The sequence below is a fragment of the Mercenaria mercenaria genome, chromosome 16 (genome assembly GCF_021730395.1).
Source record: "Mercenaria mercenaria strain notata chromosome 16, MADL_Memer_1, whole genome shotgun sequence".
In the NCBI taxonomy this organism is placed as follows: domain Eukaryota; kingdom Metazoa; phylum Mollusca; class Bivalvia; order Venerida; family Veneridae; genus Mercenaria; species Mercenaria mercenaria.
The window spans coordinates 32475678-32495242 of NC_069376.1; the positions used below are offsets into that span (position 1 = coordinate 32475678).

General features: G+C 34.9%; 1 protein-coding gene across 1 annotated transcript; it reads left to right on the forward strand.

Annotated features, from left to right (window-relative positions):
* On the forward strand, nucleotides 1-13786 carry LOC128549291 (sterile alpha motif domain-containing protein 9-like). The gene is made up of 7 exons (XM_053525855.1): nucleotides 1-46; nucleotides 303-507; nucleotides 1194-1258; nucleotides 2494-6863; nucleotides 8146-8293; nucleotides 8482-8715; nucleotides 10465-13786. The coding sequence occupies exons 1-7, from the start codon at nucleotides 1-3 to the stop codon at nucleotides 10545-10547; spliced, it is 5151 nt and encodes a 1716-aa protein (XP_053381830.1). The 3' UTR covers nucleotides 10548-13786.
* The last annotated feature ends 5779 nt before the right edge of the window (nucleotides 13787-19565 follow it).

Sequence of the window (19565 nt, forward strand, 5' to 3'; positions counted from 1 at the left end):
ATGTTTAAGACAGTTTTCCCCCCCAGCTGGGGGACTTTATTGAAAGGTTTTAGACGATGGTCAAAAAATCGGGAAAAAACTTTCTTCATGTGTGTTTGCAGACAAGAGAAACATTTTTGTAATTTTTATACCAAAACAATTGGAGGGACCTACACTTGTTCTAACACAAAGAAATCATATCTAATTACCTTTAATTTGTTAATGTGTATCGGGACTTAATAGATAGGTTTTGTTTTAAATTTAAATAAATGGAAACAAACAGGTTGCAAGCTATTTGACATTTCAAAATTTACTATTTTCAGAGCAGTATCTCACTGACAAGGCGGAGGCAGAAATTAAAAAAGCATTACATGAAGCTTTGGTTGAGTGCGCAAATGAAGGTGTTTCTACTGAAGATATCCACATCTATATAGAGGAGATACTAGGAGAATTATTTGAATTTACAGTCATAAGGGAGTGTTTACTGAAAGTGTTTCCACGAGTTCAGAACATGTCCTGCGACTCTAGGTAAGAATGTGCCTGAAAACGAAAACAAGTCTATACATATAAAATCTCATTAAGCTAGTGGGCACGTACTGACGATCGATAAATTCCCGTATGGCAATTTTGGCATTCTTCAGACGATAATGTAGATCATACCAGCATACGTTTTCCGTCTAAGACGGAGATGCCGAAATCACATACGGAAAACACGTAATCCATCTTGAAAATGGGTACACTATTTAAACTTCCATACTTAATATTGATCAAAACTGGCTTCAGGTTGTATAGTAGTGAAATTTCATACTTCGTCTACATGTCTTTTCCAGTGCTCAGATTTTGATTAGATATACGTTATATTCGGAGGATTTTCTCTGAAAATGTTAGTACATTTCGATTTGGATTTCGTTCGTTATTTGGAACAAGAGAATAACTTCCATTTCACAATACAATCCTAAATGAATCAAATTACAAGAACAGTTCATAAATATAATCTGAAAGCTATATTATTAAAGGAAAAAGAGAAAATAAATCAAATATACAGCAGTCAATTACAGACAAAGAGACTTGGCTTATTGAATTGATTATGTCAAATAAAGGTGGCGTGTATATGATTTTTCGGAATGTGTGTGCTAAAACTTTGCTTTATTGCATTCTATACTTCCAAAGTGTCTTCTTATAGATTTTTTTACATATATTGGTATTTTTTTCAGTTTTACAGGAATAGCTTGGCAGACAAATATAGCAACGAAAAGTTCGAAAACGGATGTTTCAACAGGTAACTTTGTTATACTGACGCTATCTCTTACATTTGACTCAGTCATATTCCGTATATTATTTGTGGGGCATCCAGGGCAAAATGGTTACGGTCATTGGCCTCGAATTACTTGTCCCTCATCGAGATGGGTTCGAGCCTCACACAGGGCGTTGAATTCTTCACGTTCTAAAGGCATCCAACTGGCTTACAGAATGTCGGTGGTTCTACTCAGGTGTCCGCTCGTGATGAAATAATGCACGGAGGGTGACCTAGGTCTTCCTCCACCATTAATGCTGAAAAGTCGTCATTTGACATATAGTTATGTCGCTTCGTCGTTTAACTCAATGAAATAAACTTTTTATTATACTTGTTCAGGAAAGTGGAAACATTTTAGTACAGAATCCACTAGTAAGATTTAAAGATCCGTTACTTAGCAACGTTGATAAATGTTGTTAACCCTTATTACAACACAGTAACTGTAAGCGAAAATATGCACTTCTATGATCTAGAGGGCATTTTGTTAGATAGTCATTGCGAATTAGATGTTGCTTACCCTTAATGAAAGAGGAATTTGGAAAGTATATTTGTATATGTGGAGACCGTGCACTTGTAACGAGTAAAATGTAAACAACGGACTTTATATCTAGGAACCATTGAACCATTAAGATACATGTTCATCATTAAATGAATTACAGTCGATCGTAGTTATGATACTGATCGACAGCGAATGCTTATGACTGTGTGTAATGCAGAGATCTTGAGTTTGTAACTGTTATCTCCTGTTGAATGAAATCCTCTTCACAGATCATGTAAAATAAAATAAAATATATAATGTCATTTTGATATTTCTGCTCTATATATCCTAGAGGACTTACATTTCTTTTATCCCCAAATTTTCTTTTATTTGGAAATATTAAATGCTAATTATTATGTACTTTTGGTTTAAATATTACCAATATATCTTTTTGTGCATGTATTTCAAAGCCTTTTAACTTCTTACCTATGTTTTGAAGAAAAACAAATGTTACTTTCTCTAGTACATTTTCAGTAAAAAATCAAGAGAAAGTAACAAATAAAGATGTTAATTTGAGATTGATATGACAGCTGGATAGAAACACATCACTAATTTTATGATTAACATATGCTAAAACCCATGAATTGGACACATTTTCCAAAGTACATATTATTATTTGAATAAATTTAGATTGTATAAACAGAAGTAATTTTCTTAATAAGATACATGTTGATTTAAACAGGTGAAGATGTAAATCTCCACGACCTTTCATGTGAGGAGTTTGCTGAATTCATCAGTAAATACTTTAGTAAACGAAGAAAAGCCCTTGGTGATATATTTAGAAATGCAATACTTGATGAAAGTATATCGGCAACTACGTTCGTCGAGATGACGAAAGAGGAATTGGAAAGGACGTTTACGCTATATTTAGGTTCAATCAAATATGGCGAAGGTATAAAGATGGATTTGCAAATGATACAACGTCAAATAAGAAACGCAGCTACAGAGGTAAACCTTACTGGAAATGCCGCAACAGAAACACTAAGAACGTTTGATTCGCCAGTAGAGACTAAATCTTACAAGTATGGTATAGTTAAGCCCGCAACTGGCAATTTGCTGACTCCAAAACACGAGTTTGTAAATCTGATTCCAGATAAGAAGCACTATATTTATTTCATTACCAAGGATGTTGTTCGTTTCACTGCTGCTTGCATAAATGGTAGAAAAAATGGCACGATCCATTTTGGAGTAGAACCAATACAGAATGGTGCGGGTAGAATTGTCGGGATTCCAAAGAGTACACTATATCATATGAATTTGAACGAAGAAATCACGAGGGCATTGAAAACATGCTTCGAGAAAAATGTTTCAGTTGCAATAAGATGTGTTCGTCCAGTTCAGATTGTTCCAGTTGAAGATGACAAATCGGTGATAGAGGTTGACGTGGTCCCGTTTTCATGTCATTTGAATGCAGATTTGTTGCATATCAAATACCCACCCAAAGGATCTCAAAGTTTGAAATGGTTTTTGTGTGACAGCAATGAAATACTCCCTGTCAGTTCATCAAAACTGAATGAAGTACGTGATGCATGTGCTCAAATATTGAAACACAGAGAGTATTTAGAGAAAGATGCATTGGTGTATGAGAAAAAAGGTAATCATCTTCAAAACAAACTAAAGAAATTAATTACTAGGGGTAATAGATATGTTAAAGATGAACTTGTGCCCATAATCATCTCTGGCAAGATATCTGATAGCATTGGGGAAAGAGAAATCAGAGAACAGTTAGATGTTGATAGAGCCTTTACGGCTGCCGAGCTTGTTCTTGATTTTGATTCCTCTGTTAGACTCCGTAATAAGATTGAAGAAAACAAGTCTTCTTTTTTAGTAAAAACAGCTGAAAATATTTTGCATCCTGGAAAACAAAAGTATGAAAAGACTGATATATCAGACCACCTCCCAACATGGTTGTACTGTAATGGAAATGACGAAATTCAGTTACCTGCAAAGTGCTTGAGTGACTGGATGAGAGAACGATCCGACGGCGTTAAGAATTCTCTTTCCCAGTTTAGACAAATGATACCTAAAGAGAGAGGAATTTTGATATTTCTAGTGTTTGATACTCCTAAACAGTACCAAGAACCTCTCTTCGAAGTTGCGAGAGATGCGTTATTGTCAACATTTAGAGGAGAGTGCCTAGTAATAAGTGACAAAGATGAAAATATCACTTACTTGAAACAGGAAGTTACCAGAATGTTTGATGAGTCCACTGCAGACACGTGTTTTGTAACGGGATTGGGATGGGATGAAATTTCACGGATAATGAATACGGTATTTCGTGCAAACGCAGATGTGATTTGCCGACTTCCTTGCAGTAAAGGGCACTTTGTGGAGATGACATTGAAGGAAAAAGATGAACTGAAGTTAACTGAAATAGAAATACTCAGTGGAGAGCAATGTATACACGAAGCAGAAATCATGGAAGAAAGTGAAAGAAAAGCCAAACGATACGAGTCCCAAGAGCTGTTTTACAAAGGAGGTCTAGTGACGTGGTGGAACTTCTATTACGGTAATCAGGTTGGGAGAAGATGCCAGTTTGACATGCACAGAACTGAAATCAAGGAAAAGATAAACAATGAGAAAGGAGAAGGAATAATCGAAATTCACGAGATCGAGCATCATCCAGGGGCAGGTGGAAGTACTCTTGGCAGGCACCTTATTTGGGAATTTAGTCAATTTAATCTAGAACCTGATGCAGCATACAGATGTTGCGTTGTCAAAACCATTTCAGAAGAAACCGTTGACCAGATAGACAGATTCCGAAGTTTTAAAGATGCCGACGACACAAAGCCTTTCATAATTCTTATTGATAATGAAAGCGAAGAAAACGTTATGTTGCTCAAAACAAAGCTTTATGAGTTAGCATACAAAACAGCAACTCCTGGAAAGCTATTTTGTCTAATCATTATTGTTAATAGAATGTCGATTACGTATTCTAAGACAAGAGGAAAACATCTCTTAAAGCACGAATTGACTCACAGAGAGAAGGACTGGTTCGAAAACAAATTTAAAGAAATGGAAATGAAGGGTGATATGGATGTGAGAACACTAATTGCTTTCAACTGCATGCGGAATTCATTTGATGAAAAGTATATCCAAGAAACAACTCAACGAGTAATGCAAGGGATCTCGACTAAAGAAATCGATGTACTAAAATGTCTCGCACTTATAAGCACGTACGAAAGTGATGATTCAGTACCACAAAACGTATTTGATAGGATGATGAATGATCAGTTTGACTTGGAGTTGATAATGCGTCAACCATTTGGGATAGCACATCACATAAAAGAATTAGATAGGCTCGGAAAACTAAGAAGACAAACATGGAACGTAAAACTGACGGACGCCATGCAGCTTTTGCTGACAAAGCGGGAACATGAAACATTTAACCAAAGTGGGATTTGCATTGTATCACAGCTGTTGGCAAAAGCGGTTCTAAATCATATAATGAAAACTAAAAGAATGTCGCTGGAAGAAATTGTAGAATACGTACTGAAACTCGTTGAGGAACAATCTACAGAAGGGAATCCAATGTCAAAGAAATTTGTGAAAATAGTTTGCAGCTTGTTTAAAACAAGGCAGTTACTTGATAGCGAAAAGGGTGAAGCAAAACTAAAATTCTCAGATTTGGTTCTTGAACTGGAACATATAGTTCAGCCAGAAGAGGAAGATGATGCTATACAAAGAGTTCTTCGCGTTTTGCAACGCTGTTTTGATATTACAGATGATGCTATGGTTGGTCAACAACTTGCAAGATTCAACATACATATTAGACAATTCGATGCTGCTGAAACAGCCATCAAAAGATCTTTGAGTATAAGACCGCAAAACTCGTATCTGCTAGACACGTATGGCCAAATTTTTAAAGGAAAAATGGACTACTTGCTTGAAACAAGTCCGTATATCAAAAACAAAATTCCAGATGAAGTTGCAGCAGAAATAGTTGCGAATGCTTTAACGGCTGTTCAAAAGTTCAGAGAAGGTCAGTCGTTATCCAAAAAGTATGAAGAAGACATAAACTGGAGTTGTTTCCAGATGGAAGTAAAAATAGCTCTGAATCTTTTGGAAAAATTTTCAAAATTTTCATGTTATATTAACCGAGATAATTTCCTTCGATTTCTAAACGACAAGAATTTTGAACTCGAAGGGTCTTCGTTTGCTAATCTTATGATGCTTTGTCCTTCACTTGATGATATAAGATCCGAAAAAAAGCCACAGCGACATGTTGCCATGTCTTTAAGGAGCTTAGAGGAACGATTCTATCAAGTAAAGCGCCAACTGTACTCAATCTACTCAGAGAGTGAGGTGCTATTATTGAAACTTAGAGAAAGATTTGAAAGGTTTTATGGAACTCCGGGGAATACCTCACACTACAAGTTCTTATACGGCATTGGCCTAAAACCACTGCAGCAAGCTAAAGAAAAAGATCCGAAAATCTTGGAAAAGCGAGTTAGAGAAGCAGAAGAAAATTTATCGCGCACAAAACTGTCGGAGGCTGATGAACGAGACTTACTTGTTTATCTCGGTACAAAGATCATAAGTCTTTCCAATCAACAGGAAGGAGCAGAAGAGTGTTCAAAGGACGACTACAAAAAGCTTTTGGCATACAGTACACGACTGGTGAACATTCAGAGCTCGGCAAAGACCTCGGAAAGATCCTACCTGGAATCTTATTTATACCATGCCATGCTGCATTGGCCTTTAAAGAGCAGATTAGATATGAACTTAGAAGATATGTCAGGGCCAACGACATACATTCAATTGATGGAGAAATGGGAGTCAGCATTTAATAATAATTTTTTTCTGAAGACCACGGACCAGATCCGGAAAAATAAACCAAAGAATTATTTTGCTCTTGCCAAAGGTATTCCTGGAAATGACATTGTTGATCTAGAGTCCATCAGACGACAGTGGGTCGAAATGAAAAAGGACACTGGTCGAAGGCGTAGACCCGTGTACAGGGATTACTTCTGGAAGGAAAGCTTTGTCGTTGAGAGACTTGAGAGACTTGAAGGTTTTGTAGATGGATCAGGTTATCATATTATACATAAGGTAACACTTTCGTTTTAAAATATTATTAATAGTAGGAATGGCAACGAGTACTCGAGTTCTTGCTGATTTGTTTTTTTGATTGAGTACTCGGTTACTCGTTAAAAATGGTTTCCGTAACAGGAATAGGCGAGAATCGTATATATATAAAGGGAGATCATTAGTTGTTTCACCATGGATCCCGTAACCAGTGATTTAATGTTTCAAAACCATTCTATTATTGTTGTTGTTGTTGGATACAGTTGTAAATAAGTATTTTGTGCTAAAGGGAAAACTCGAGAAAGTAAAACCAATACAGATGATAACAGTTGCAAATTGGGCAGGTTTACTTTTTAAATCATAAAGGATATGTTTTTTACGATATAACGCTAATGTTAAGGTTTGCACACAGGTGTGGTGTGATTTTCTAATAATTTATGATATAAGCGGTACTGAAATAAGCGGCAAAATTGCAATTTACAGCGATCATGATTTTGCAATCACTTACCTGTCAGGGGTCATTATTTCTATTTTCTGGGTAATGGATCGAAAAAGATGACAGCTAGACACTTTGGTGTCGTTTAAAAGGCCACGTTAAAATTGACGTGTTTCTAGTCTTTCTTTTTATTTCTTTGTTTATTACTATTTATTTCGAGTACTCGATTACTTAATTTTGTAATCGATACTTGGAATACTGAGCGAGTACTCGGTTCACCGGTTAACCGTTGCCATTCCTAGTATATAGCAGTAACAGATCATATCTACTATAATTGTGATATTTGTACAGCGATTTGTATCCCTTACTATAGGGGTCAAATCGTAATCGAAACCTCGCTTGAGGTGTATAATTCATCATGTGAGGATGCCATAGAGCTAGCTTACGGAAGATCCATAGTTCAACCCGAACCATGCTTGGATTTGATATCATGCATCTTCATCATTAAAAGCTAGAAAAGTCGTCATATGACAGATAGATTATTTCGGGTAGAGTCTAAACCAAACAGACCAGAACAAAATTCATTTATAATCAAATACAATTATGCTAAATTTTTCTTACTTATAGGTTAATGATAATTCTGTATCGTATATAAAATTACAAATTTAGTAGGATCGTTCGGCACTTTCAAATCGCATATTTTGCCGTGATGTATTTGTAAGTGTTTTGAGGAAATTTCATGCACATGTTCAAACGAATTTAAGTCAGACTGCAGTATTACTAGTTATCGATTAAAGAATTGTTTATATACCATACACAACCGTTTGGCGTTTTGCTGATTTATGTAATTTACCATCTTCAATCACACAGGTAGAGTATCCACAACATGGCACTAAAACGTTTAAGATAAACGCCTATTACCCTTGTATAGCCCTCAGCAATCGTGTGGTTACGTTTGTTCTAGGCTTTACATGGCGAGGACCAACAGCGTTTGATGTCGACGAAAAGGGACGAAAAGGTACACACTATCATAAGAAAACACTGTCAAATTAGAAGAGAAAAAATATATTAAAATGTCTACTAATTTGTTCTATTTTCAAACATATTTGACCGATTCGTTTTCATTGTTTTATAAAAAAAGAATAAACGTGAAAGATGCAGTTGTCTGAGGGCAAATGTTTGAAAAACATTTACTTTGTTAATTAGGTCAGAAAATGGTTGCTTCGGCGCCTGTAGTAGATTATGACGATCAACCAAGCAGTATTGAAATTGCTGGAAATGATGATGATCTTGAAAGTAATCGTACAGAATCTACAGTTGATCAAAGTGGGGGATCACAAGGTGCATGCGGCCAAATGATTGGACCAAAACAGGAAGAGACAGGCGATATAGAATGCTCTGGTGTTGTTGGAACTGACCCAACAGATATTCGAGAATCAGGTAACTATTGCATAATCAGTCAAACAGTATCTGAAGTGGGATTTTCAGAAACCTGCAGATATTCTCCGAACAAATATGTATATCCACAAGGTTTTTAAGTCGTCTATTTGATTTCTGTTGCCTCATAACAGTTAAAAGCAGCTTTCCCAATATATTGATATAAGCGGAAATAAACTTGAACTATATTAAGTACGTATTCTTCTCTACTCTGTGTTAGCTATTCAGAGAGCACACAATCTGTCACCCGACAGTCGTCCGACCGTTCCTCATTCACACTTGATCAAAGGTAACTCATCTGACACCTTTGAAGCAGGATGATGAATATTAGCCTGGATAGTCCTTGGATGGAGACCTTTCAACGTTTTCAAACGGATCAATTTGATTGTTCATAGGGGCTGTCGGAGAACAATCTACTGATTATATCTGTACCTGTACTGCTGGTCCATTTTTAAATAATTTCACAAAGTATACCATGGGTTACAGTCTACAATAATATTGAAATCATTTTGATTCGTCAAAAAAAAGTAGTAGCAAGCGGCCGTTGTCACTTTTTGCTATATATATATATAGAGTCTATATATATATATATATATATATATATATATATATATATATATATATATATATATATATATATATATATATATATATATATATATATATAGTAACAATTTTCTTATCTTCTGACTTAATCTTTTCATTATTTCACAAAAATGATACTCTGGATATCCTTTACAAGAATGTTCAAATTATTTTGATTCGTTAAACAACACGTTCGCTAGAGAGCTAGAGAGCAGGGTCACTTTTCCTTTATGTATGTAGTGGAAACTTTAAAAACAAGTAATTTTCAGGTGACGGTGAACCAATATTGTTTTGTTATTCCTATTCGTCAAAATCATGGCCGTCTGTGCTCGCTTTTACCTATATGTGTTTTTATAAATCATCCTGCAAAATTGACACCAACGGATGTAATCGCTTTTCCAAATATGTACGGGTATGTAGTGGAAAATTAATTTTATCTTGTCACAAACTCTTTGCCCAATTTTACAAGTATTTCATACTAATGTTCCTTGGTTAACCCTTTACAAAGTACATTCAATTATTCAGATTCATAGACAAACATGGCCGCCAGTGCAAAAAAAAAATATTCAAACGCAATCTTTACCTTAACTGCTCGTCTGGTTTAAAGATAATTGCACACAGTAACCTGATACCAAAATTATGCAAATTATTCCGATTTTCTAGAACCGCCAGTTTTCATATATGTATAAATGATTCACGTGACCAAGATTGTCCAAGTTATAACTATTTGTGGCTATGCAAAAAAAAAGTAACCAAGCAACATCTCCTTCTAAACCGTTGTTATGGTCCTTTTTTAAATCCACAGAAATGTTCCTCGGATGACATTCTACCACAATTTTTCTATTATTACTTTAAGTCAAAGCATATAACCGTCATGGCTAAAAATAGAAAAACCTTTAAACCAAATCTCCTTTTAAACCATTGACTGACTTTGAAATAATTTCACGGAAATGTTCCTTGGTTGATGTACTTCTAAAACTGTTTAAACTTTGATTTGTAAAACCAAATAATGGCTGCTTGGGACGCGTTTTGTTTTCCCTATGGTCGGTATCTGGCTCTATGAAAAATCTCTGTGTTTTTGTCGTCACTTAGATATTTCTGATCATTATAATCACAAGTTGGTTTGCATTCATGTCAAATGTGTTATAAACTACCAAGTCTTTGTAGGTAATACCGCAGCTGAAAAAGGGAGAACTAGACGTCCTCCCTGGATGAAGCCGCCTAAAAAGAGAAGACACAGGAAAAAATAAATGCATTTGATCTGCAGACTGTTTAATGTGATCGAATAGAAGGCAATAAAGACTATAAGGTGATTTCTTGTACCTGACGCAGGATAAGATTGTGCAAATAGTTTTATAAACTTTAATTCTATACAGGATGTAGTAGAAATGTACGCTATAAATATGGCGTTCTTGTTGTGTTGCAATATTTATTACTGTCTTAAATTATTTCAAAGATAACAGTTTATCAAAGAGTCATAAATTTTCAAAACTTAATCACTCGCCCACACCACACTGGAGCTATTTTGTTATTTGTATTGCGGCGATAACATGGTCAGATTACCTTGCTTAGCTTCAGAAATATATCCGGTGAAACATTGTACTAAGTTCTTGTTTCATTAAATTTTTTAAGTAAAAGATAATGTGTATACTCGAGGTCTTTAAAGTTCCTCATCAATGAATATCAGTTTTTTTCACTCTTGCATATTGTAAGCAAATATTTCGATATTCACTAATTATTTGCATCAAAATTTATGCAATATGGTAGTTTATTCTGTGCATATGAAGTTCGTGATACAATTCATATTCTTATATGCTTTCTTCTGTTAAAACACTCTTACGCTAGAATGACTTCACGTTAATATGCGATGACGTCAATGTTTTTGTTGCGACCAAGAAAGATTTGGAAGATTTTAACGCCGTTTTTCAACAGTATTTCAGTCATGTAACGGCGGGCAGTTAACCTAACCAGTGTTCCTGGATTCTGTACCAGTACAGGCATGTTCTCCGCAAGTAACTGCCAACTTCCCCACATGAAGCAGAGGTGGAGGACAAATGATTTCAGAAACAATGTAGTTTATCAAATAGTCACGGAGAACATACGCCCAGCCCGACGATTGAACTCACGACCCCGCGATCTGTAGACCGACGCTCTACCTACTGAGCTAAGCGGGCTACTATATTTTATCTTCTGTTTTAAATTAAGGGCATATTAGAATGGAAATAATTCATTCCAAAACAGTGTTTTAACACTATTTATATACTTGGGCGGTAATACGTCGTACAAATAGTTTCACTGGGCTGACGTTTAACTGCCCATCGTGCATAAATAGTATTAAAACACTCTTTTGCTATAAATTATTTATTAATCATACAAAATTCAGAGCGTGCAATTAACGAAATAGATACATGCTGAAGTTGATAACAGCATCATGAACAACCAGTTTTGTTTCCAAATTGCCTTACTTTTTATTGAACTAAACGTCTTTTTATTAACGTCATTATCATTTTTTATTCTTGTTAAAATAGTGTGTTTTGCAAAATACTCTATTGAAACGGTATAACGCAACAAGATCAACACGATCCAGTTATTTTTGTGTAGGATAGTCACCATAATTACACTGGGCGTCATCTACGTTGGCGTTCACAACGTAAAAATCAACTTAACTTTGTACCATTGGAAGTACTGGTTAATTCATTTAACAAATAATCAAGGCCTTCGAGTGGTTTATCGTCTGATTTACCACGGTTCAGAGTTCTGATGCACTGATTGTTTTCATTCTGACATGCTTATTGACATATTTTAATAAATATTATGCTGGACCTCACATTACCGAGGAGTAATTATCGAACGTCATGTGGCAGTTTGACGTTATAATTGACGTCATAATGTTCTCTTATCGTCAACCGTTGTTTATCGCAGAATATACAGAGCTTGATTTCCTTCTTTGTTTAACTGGAAACCAAACCGAGTCATGTTAGAATTATCTTTAAATGGCGTTATGACTTTGACGGATATCGATATTCTCTCCCGACGACCTTAACTCTGTACATCCGCATTAAAGTAAGCCGAATTTGAGATTGATGCAGTCGCACTTTGTGTAGCGTAAAATAATCACTACTTAAATACCGTTTTTCTAATGATCATTATTCATAAATATCCTACATACACCATTTTATTTCAAATGTTTAGATGTGGCGCTTTTAAGTTATTGAGTATACTGAAGGCATAGACTATCAAAAATGCATTGATAATACAATATAGTTATTTTAAAAGCTTGGTAAACACTATGACCTGTGTTCTGAGGAGATTTATAAATTAGTTTGTCTTTAGGCAGTATTGCAAAAAAAATAATTTCGTTATCAGTCTAGTTGTTAGTCTAGCCATTTCATTGAATGTAAGCTTTTGTTTCTGTTTGATTTACAGCATAATCACTATGTTTGTTGAGTCACTGAACTTGCCTCATTTCATGTTTTCATTCATTATTGTTATCGAAAAATGAACACGACTTCTTGCTAAACAAGACTGAAATGTGAATAGTTACTACACACTATCCATGTAAACTTACAATACGCTTGTATTATGTATAATCACATAAATTGTATTATATATTCAAGTTAAATTCATGTGATAATTTATGTTTAAACTTGAAATTAACTTGTCGGTTTGTAGTATGACATAAATTGAATTACTTTTTCAGGTTTAGTATATGTGATAATTTATGTGTAAACTTAAAATAAGCATGCAACATAAATTTTATAATATATTCAAATTAAATTTGTATGATAATTTATGAGTAAACTAAAAGTAAACTTGTTTATTTTTATTATCACATGAATTTGATTATATATTCAAGTTGAATTTATGTGATAAGGATTTGCTTGATTTGAAACAATGTCTAAATGTCTAAATTTGTTGATAGAGTTGTGTGTAGTATGTATAGTATGCCTGTAAAAAAATATTGATTTTGTTTATGATGGATCATTTGTTCTGTTACAACAAGAATGTGCAGACGTCTGATATAACATTAATAGGGATTTATTTTTGATCTCTTTGTAAGGTTTTTAGTTGTTTCTTTTTCTATAAAATATCGAACAATTACAATAATGATCTTTAATATGATATAGAGGATATGACGTCACGATATCTATAGCGTATAACTTTCAAATAGTCCTATGACGTTTCCAGACTTCTTTTAGATTATTTAATGATGGAAGGTATATCATCATGATCCTGTAAATATTAATTTATATCTATGTCTTTACTGAAGTATATTTTTCATGAAATTTTCCATTATTTATAATTCATATTCTTTCGCATTCAAGTGTAGTTCCGTACCAGTGAAAAATAAAACTGATATTTTCACTGTTTGAAACAGTGAAAATATCAATTTTATTTCACCGATAAATTTCAGTATTTCATTGAAAAGCATAAAATAAATAGAGGATATTTGTTTATTTGTAGCGAGATATCGAAATATATCATCACCGATAAGGGAGACAATTGAATATTTTCACGAAGGCGGAGCCTGAGTGAAAATATCAGAATTGTCTCCCTTATCGGTGATGATATATTTCGATATCTCACTGCAAACAAACAAATTTTCTTTTTATTTTATGCTAGCTTGTGAAGATCAACGAATTTTCTGTTTATTACGTGCATAAATGTTCATATAAATCCAATATTTTATGACGAAATTCGAATTTATTTAAGCTACCGTGTTACATATGATACATCCGCTAAATTACCATGGACACTTAGGCACATTAATATCGAATATTGGTGATTAGGTTTATTAAATCAACACGACGCCATTTTGTTTTTAAAAACAGAAGGCGACAAACAAAAACTGCATTTAAATATTTTGTGTAAAAATACACAGTCCGCGGCTAACAGAGACATTGACAAATGCCAGTAGTTAAGTAGAAGCATAATTAAATCTTTTCGGGTCAATCCGTCAGTTCGTTGAATAACTGGAAGCTTGCTTTGTTTACCAAAACAACGCGCTGAAGGTCAGATTAAAAAAAAAAACAACACGAAAAATCTAAACAACTGTGGAATATGCGTATGTCCATGGAAAATCAAGCTGCAGAATTAAATATCATCATGGATTCAATAGAAATAGCTAGGAAATATTGATCTAGGAGCTGCATAGCATAACAAAATGCATGGAAGTTGGAACACAACTGGCTGGGCTTGAAGTGGGAAAGTAAATGCTGGCATATTACGTAAGGTTGAGTTGATGTCTTGTGATAATTAACTAAGACAACAACCAACTAAATGTGCTGTCGCCAGTAAAATCTACCACACGATAGTGAACCAATGGAAAAAAAGTAGAGGAAACACACATATATCTGTAACTACATGAAATTATGGCAAGGCCTAGCAACCAAGCTGACAAAGGTAACATTATTTCTTTTGCAAATTTAATTATATAGCTAGCCTGTTCTATATAGGATTGTCTAGCAGTTCATGACTCGTGTATGGCTTGAGTATTAGTATAATCCAGTAATTTTAAAGGCAGCAAAGGGAGGTAATTAAAGAATATATATTTCAAGGGAGATAATTTATCTGGAAAAAAAAGTTCGGCACTGTGAGTGATATCGATTTATATCTCACTGCTATTTTCCAGTATTTCACCAATAAGCATAAAATAAAAATTTGTATTATAATACTGTTGATGAAACAAATGAGATACTTTTGTGTACTGGGACACATATGTTCATGTGTATTTTCGTGTTTTCGGATATATTTATTGACACTGATTTCTAACAAAGCACAAGGTAATTCTCAAAAATATTTTTAAATCTATCACGGGGGTTGTCATAAAAGGAGAGAGGCAGTATTCAGAAATAATGCGTTACTTTTGTTATGAGCTTTGGAACAGATATTAATGTCATATTTCGATCAATTTTTATTTATTTAAAAAAAAAAACTGTAATAATTTTAAAATTTTAAAAATGTACTTTTTGGTTGTGATTGTTTAAGAGAGAAAGGTAAAGTATTTCATTCATACATAATACCAAGGCCAGAGGTTTAACAAAAGTTTGTTTTAAACATTTTTTTCTGAAAAAAAATAACATAATCTGAGGGAAAGTAAGAATATATCTTTGTAAGAATTACACTGGAAATTTACTGAAATTCCAATAACCAACAAAACATATATATATTTATAATGATTTACAAAGTATCTTTTAAATTTTCTGTAATCGCAATGCTCGGAACATTTGACAATTTCTGCAAAATCGATGCTTTTCCTTTTTTTCATGAACATATAGCAGAACAAAATCTGAGAACGAAAAATCAAGGAACACTGGCCTAATAAAATTGCTCAATACTTTGTTTAAGCAATTGCATAAAGTCACAATCCTACTATTCTATACAATGATTGTATGCCATGATTAAATGCTTTTGTATACAGATAACAGATTATTTATTTACTGCCTTTTATGTTCAAAATCTCCGGTGGTATATTTAAGACATGCAATTAATTTTAAGATTAAATTATCTCGTGCGCACGACGTCTTATCTCGAGCACTTGACATCTTATCTCTCAAGCGCACGACATCTTATCTCGAGCGCTCGACATCTTATCTCGTGCGCACGACATCTTATCTCGAGCGATCAACATCTTATCTCGAGCGATTGACATCTTATCCAACAACTTATCTCGTGCGCACGACATCGAGCGATTAACATCTTACCTCGTGCACACGACATCTTATCTCGAGCCATCAACATCTTATTTCGAGCGATCAATATCTTATCTCGAGCGCACGACATCTTATCTATATATATTAAGGCCCTTTGCGTGTATTTAGATCATCAGTAAAACATACGCACAAGTTGATAATTAGGGTTCCGCCTTTTCCGATGTAATTTAAACTTCCCAAAGTACATGTACAAGTTTATCAATTCATTTGGGAGAGCAGTGCAAATAATTGGTCATCCTTTCTTCAAAATTAAATGAACATAATCAGTGATGCTTTCTGCATGTTAGAATAGCAACAAATCGCAGTTCGACTGATAAATTCGCGCAGAAAGTTATAAAATTGCATGCATGAATTAAGGGAAAACAAGGTAATTCTTTAATATATTGTCGAGGCCTACATACTAAATCTTTTTCTTTCTTTTTTTGTCACGGACTTAAATTTATTTCTTTGCATCATTACTAACTAAATTTTGCCGCCTTTTTTATCAGTTTCTGAATTTATATTATAAGCCTGCAAACACGTAAAACGGTTATAAGTATAATCGAAACAAAATCAAAAACGGTGGCAGTCGCATGTTTTTACTGATGATCTGAATCCACACAAAGGGCCTAAATATATATTGATAAGATGTCGTGCGATCGAGATAAGATGTTGATCGCTGGAGATAAGATGTCGTGCACACGAGATAAGATGTATATCGCTCGAGATAGGATATGTCGTGCGCACGAAATAAGATGTTGATCGCTCAAGATAAGATGTCGTGCGCACGAGATAAGATGTTGATCGCTCGAGATAAAATATTGATCTCTCGAGATAAGATGTCGTAGGTATGAGATAAGATATTGACAGCTTGTGATAAGATGTCGAGCACACGAGATAAGATGTTGATCACTCGAGATAAGGTGTCGAGCGCACGAGATAAAATGTTGATCGCTCAAGATTAAATGTCGTGCGCACGAGATAAGATGTTGACCGCTCGAGATAAGATGTCGTGCGCATTAGATAAAATGTTGATCGCTTAAGATAAGATGTCGTGGGCACGAGATAAGATGTTGATCGCTCGAGATAAGATCTCGTGTGCACGAAATAAGATGTCGCTTGCTTCAGATAAGATGTCGTGCGCACGAGATAAGATGTTGATTGCTCGAGATAAGATGTTGGTCGCTCGAGATAAGATGTCGTGAGCACGAGATAAAATGTTGATCGCTCGAGATATGATATGTTGATTGCTCGAGGTAAGATGTCGTACGCACGAGATAAGATGTCGATCGCTCGAGATAAGATGTCATGAGCACGAGATAAGATGTTGGTCGCTCGAGATAAGATGTTGATCGCTCGAGATAAGATGCCGTGGGCACGGGATAAGATGTTGATCGCTCGTGATAAGATATCGAGCGCACGAGAAAAAATGCTGATCGCTCAAGATAAGATGTCGTGCGCACGAGATAAGATGTTGATCGCTCGAGATAAGATATCATTCGCATGAGATAAGATGTTGATCGCTCAAGATAAGATGTCGTGCGCACGAGATAAGATGTTTATCGCTCGAGATAAGATGTCGTGCATACGAAATAAGATGTTGGTTGCTCTAGATAAGATGTGGTGCGCACGAGATAAGATGTTGATCGCTCGAGATAAGATGTTGGTCGCTCGAGATAAGATGTCGTGAGCACGAGATAAAATGTAGATCGCTCGAGATAAGATGTCGTGCGCACGAGATATGATGTTGATCGCTCGAGACAAGATATCGTGCGCACGAGATAAGATGTTGATCGCTCAAGATAGGATGTTGTTCGCTCGAGATAAGATGCAGTGCGCACGAGATAATTTAATCTTAAAAAATAAACGCATGTCCTAAACATACCACCGTAACAATCCAAATGTTAGCTGCTTTAAAAATCCGTATAATGCATCAACCGTGTGGTAGATATTCGATATGGCTAAGCTTCCATTGACAATCAGCAACATTCAATCATTAAATGTATTTTATTCAATTTAATAAAATGATGTTTTACGTATATCATTTCTAGTATAATCACTATATGAATCTATAACTTAACGGAGCATACCCTCAGACGAATGTCAAAATTGCATTTTTATCAGGGGATAGCAAAGTACATGAAATTCTATGATATAAAGTAGTTTTAAATTACCTCTTTTTCATTCAACAAAATGCATTTTAATATCCATCACGGGCTGTTTCCTACAGAAATACAGCACAAAGTTCACTAAAACAGTATATTTTTACAATTACTAACGAATAAGAGCATATTCTAAATTTCGAAATAAAAACTAAATTCTGGAGGCCTGCCGTTCAGTATATCTGTTTATACAACAACAAACTATATAGTAATGTGGACTAGAAGAGATATCGGCATGAAATAATAAATGATGATGAAATATTCGAATGTATTTACATGCATTAATGTATTCATATACTTAATTGTTTTACCTCCCTTGTCCTTACAAGGTTCCGCATGGAGGATGATCACATGATGACCGCCTGTATTTTTGTGAAGGGTGTCGGTTTAGGCTAAGAATAAGGTGCAAATCAATTATTTGAGGTTTGTTATTGAACCTCCATGGAATATATACGGGATCAGTATTATGGATATGGGAACTCGGCTACCGCCTCGGCCCCAACCCCAGTTTATCATACTGACACCACATATTTCTATAGAGGGTAAATATTTATGATGTATTCACATGCTAGGTTATAAGTATACAGTTAGTGTGTTGTTTACTTTTCAAGTTAATTAAAGGTGCAATAAAGTCATTAATACCTACATGTATTTTAATTGTATGACACACTAATGACTAGTCAGTTATAATCGTACGTGTACTTAATCGTACAAATGTTTAGATTTACCACCGCTGTGTTTGTTATATTTTAGTATTGTTTTATAAAAGCCTTGTTACATTGTACTTCTCTGATCAGAAGTGGAAGATACTTGTGACCGGTTCCAGATTTGTCATTAGCGGCCATTCTGTTAATCTTGCGGGAAGATGCTATACGTTAATAAAATTAGAGATTATGAAAATATATAATGTTTTGTTATCCATTAATAAACAACTCACAGTTGTTATCGTTATTTACTTTTTTCAGTTTTGCTACATATGTGAGCTGTGCCATGGGAAAATCAACATAGTGGCTTTGCGACCAGCATGGATCCAGACCAGCCTGCGCATCCGCGCAGTCTGGTCAGGATCCATGCTGTTCGCTAACAGTTTCACCAATTCCAATAGGCTTTAAAAGCGAACAGCATGGATCCTGACCAGACTGCGCGGATGCGCAGGCTGGTCTGGATCCATGCTGGTCGCAAAGCCATTATGTTGGTTTTCTCATGGCATGGCTCATGTATACATATGACGGGGGAGTAAATACTCTCATCGGATTTCGCGGGCACCCCTGTGTTCGAGCTTCCATCCGGCCTAGTATGGTAAAGTTTTATATAACACAAGAAAGAAACTACACGTGATTTTTACTTAGTAGTTCATAACACTAGATCTTATGTGATGCTTTTCAATTAGAAAGTGCTGAAATATGGTAATTTT

What these genes read in the sequence shown, in the direction of transcription:
- LOC128549291 (XM_053525855.1), top strand. Translation starts at nt 1, where the DNA reads ATGTTTAAGACAGTTTTCCCCCCCAGCTGGGGGACTTTATTGAAAG. An exon ending in AACATGTCCTGCGACTCTAG is followed by an intron (nt 508 to 1,193) that starts GTAAGAATGTGC and finishes TATTTTTTTCAG; the next exon opens with TTTTACAGGAATAGCTTGGC. An exon ending in AACAGATATTCGAGAATCAG is followed by an intron (nt 8,716 to 10,464) that starts GTAACTATTGCA and finishes AAGTCTTTGTAG; the next exon opens with GTAATACCGCAGCTGAAAAA.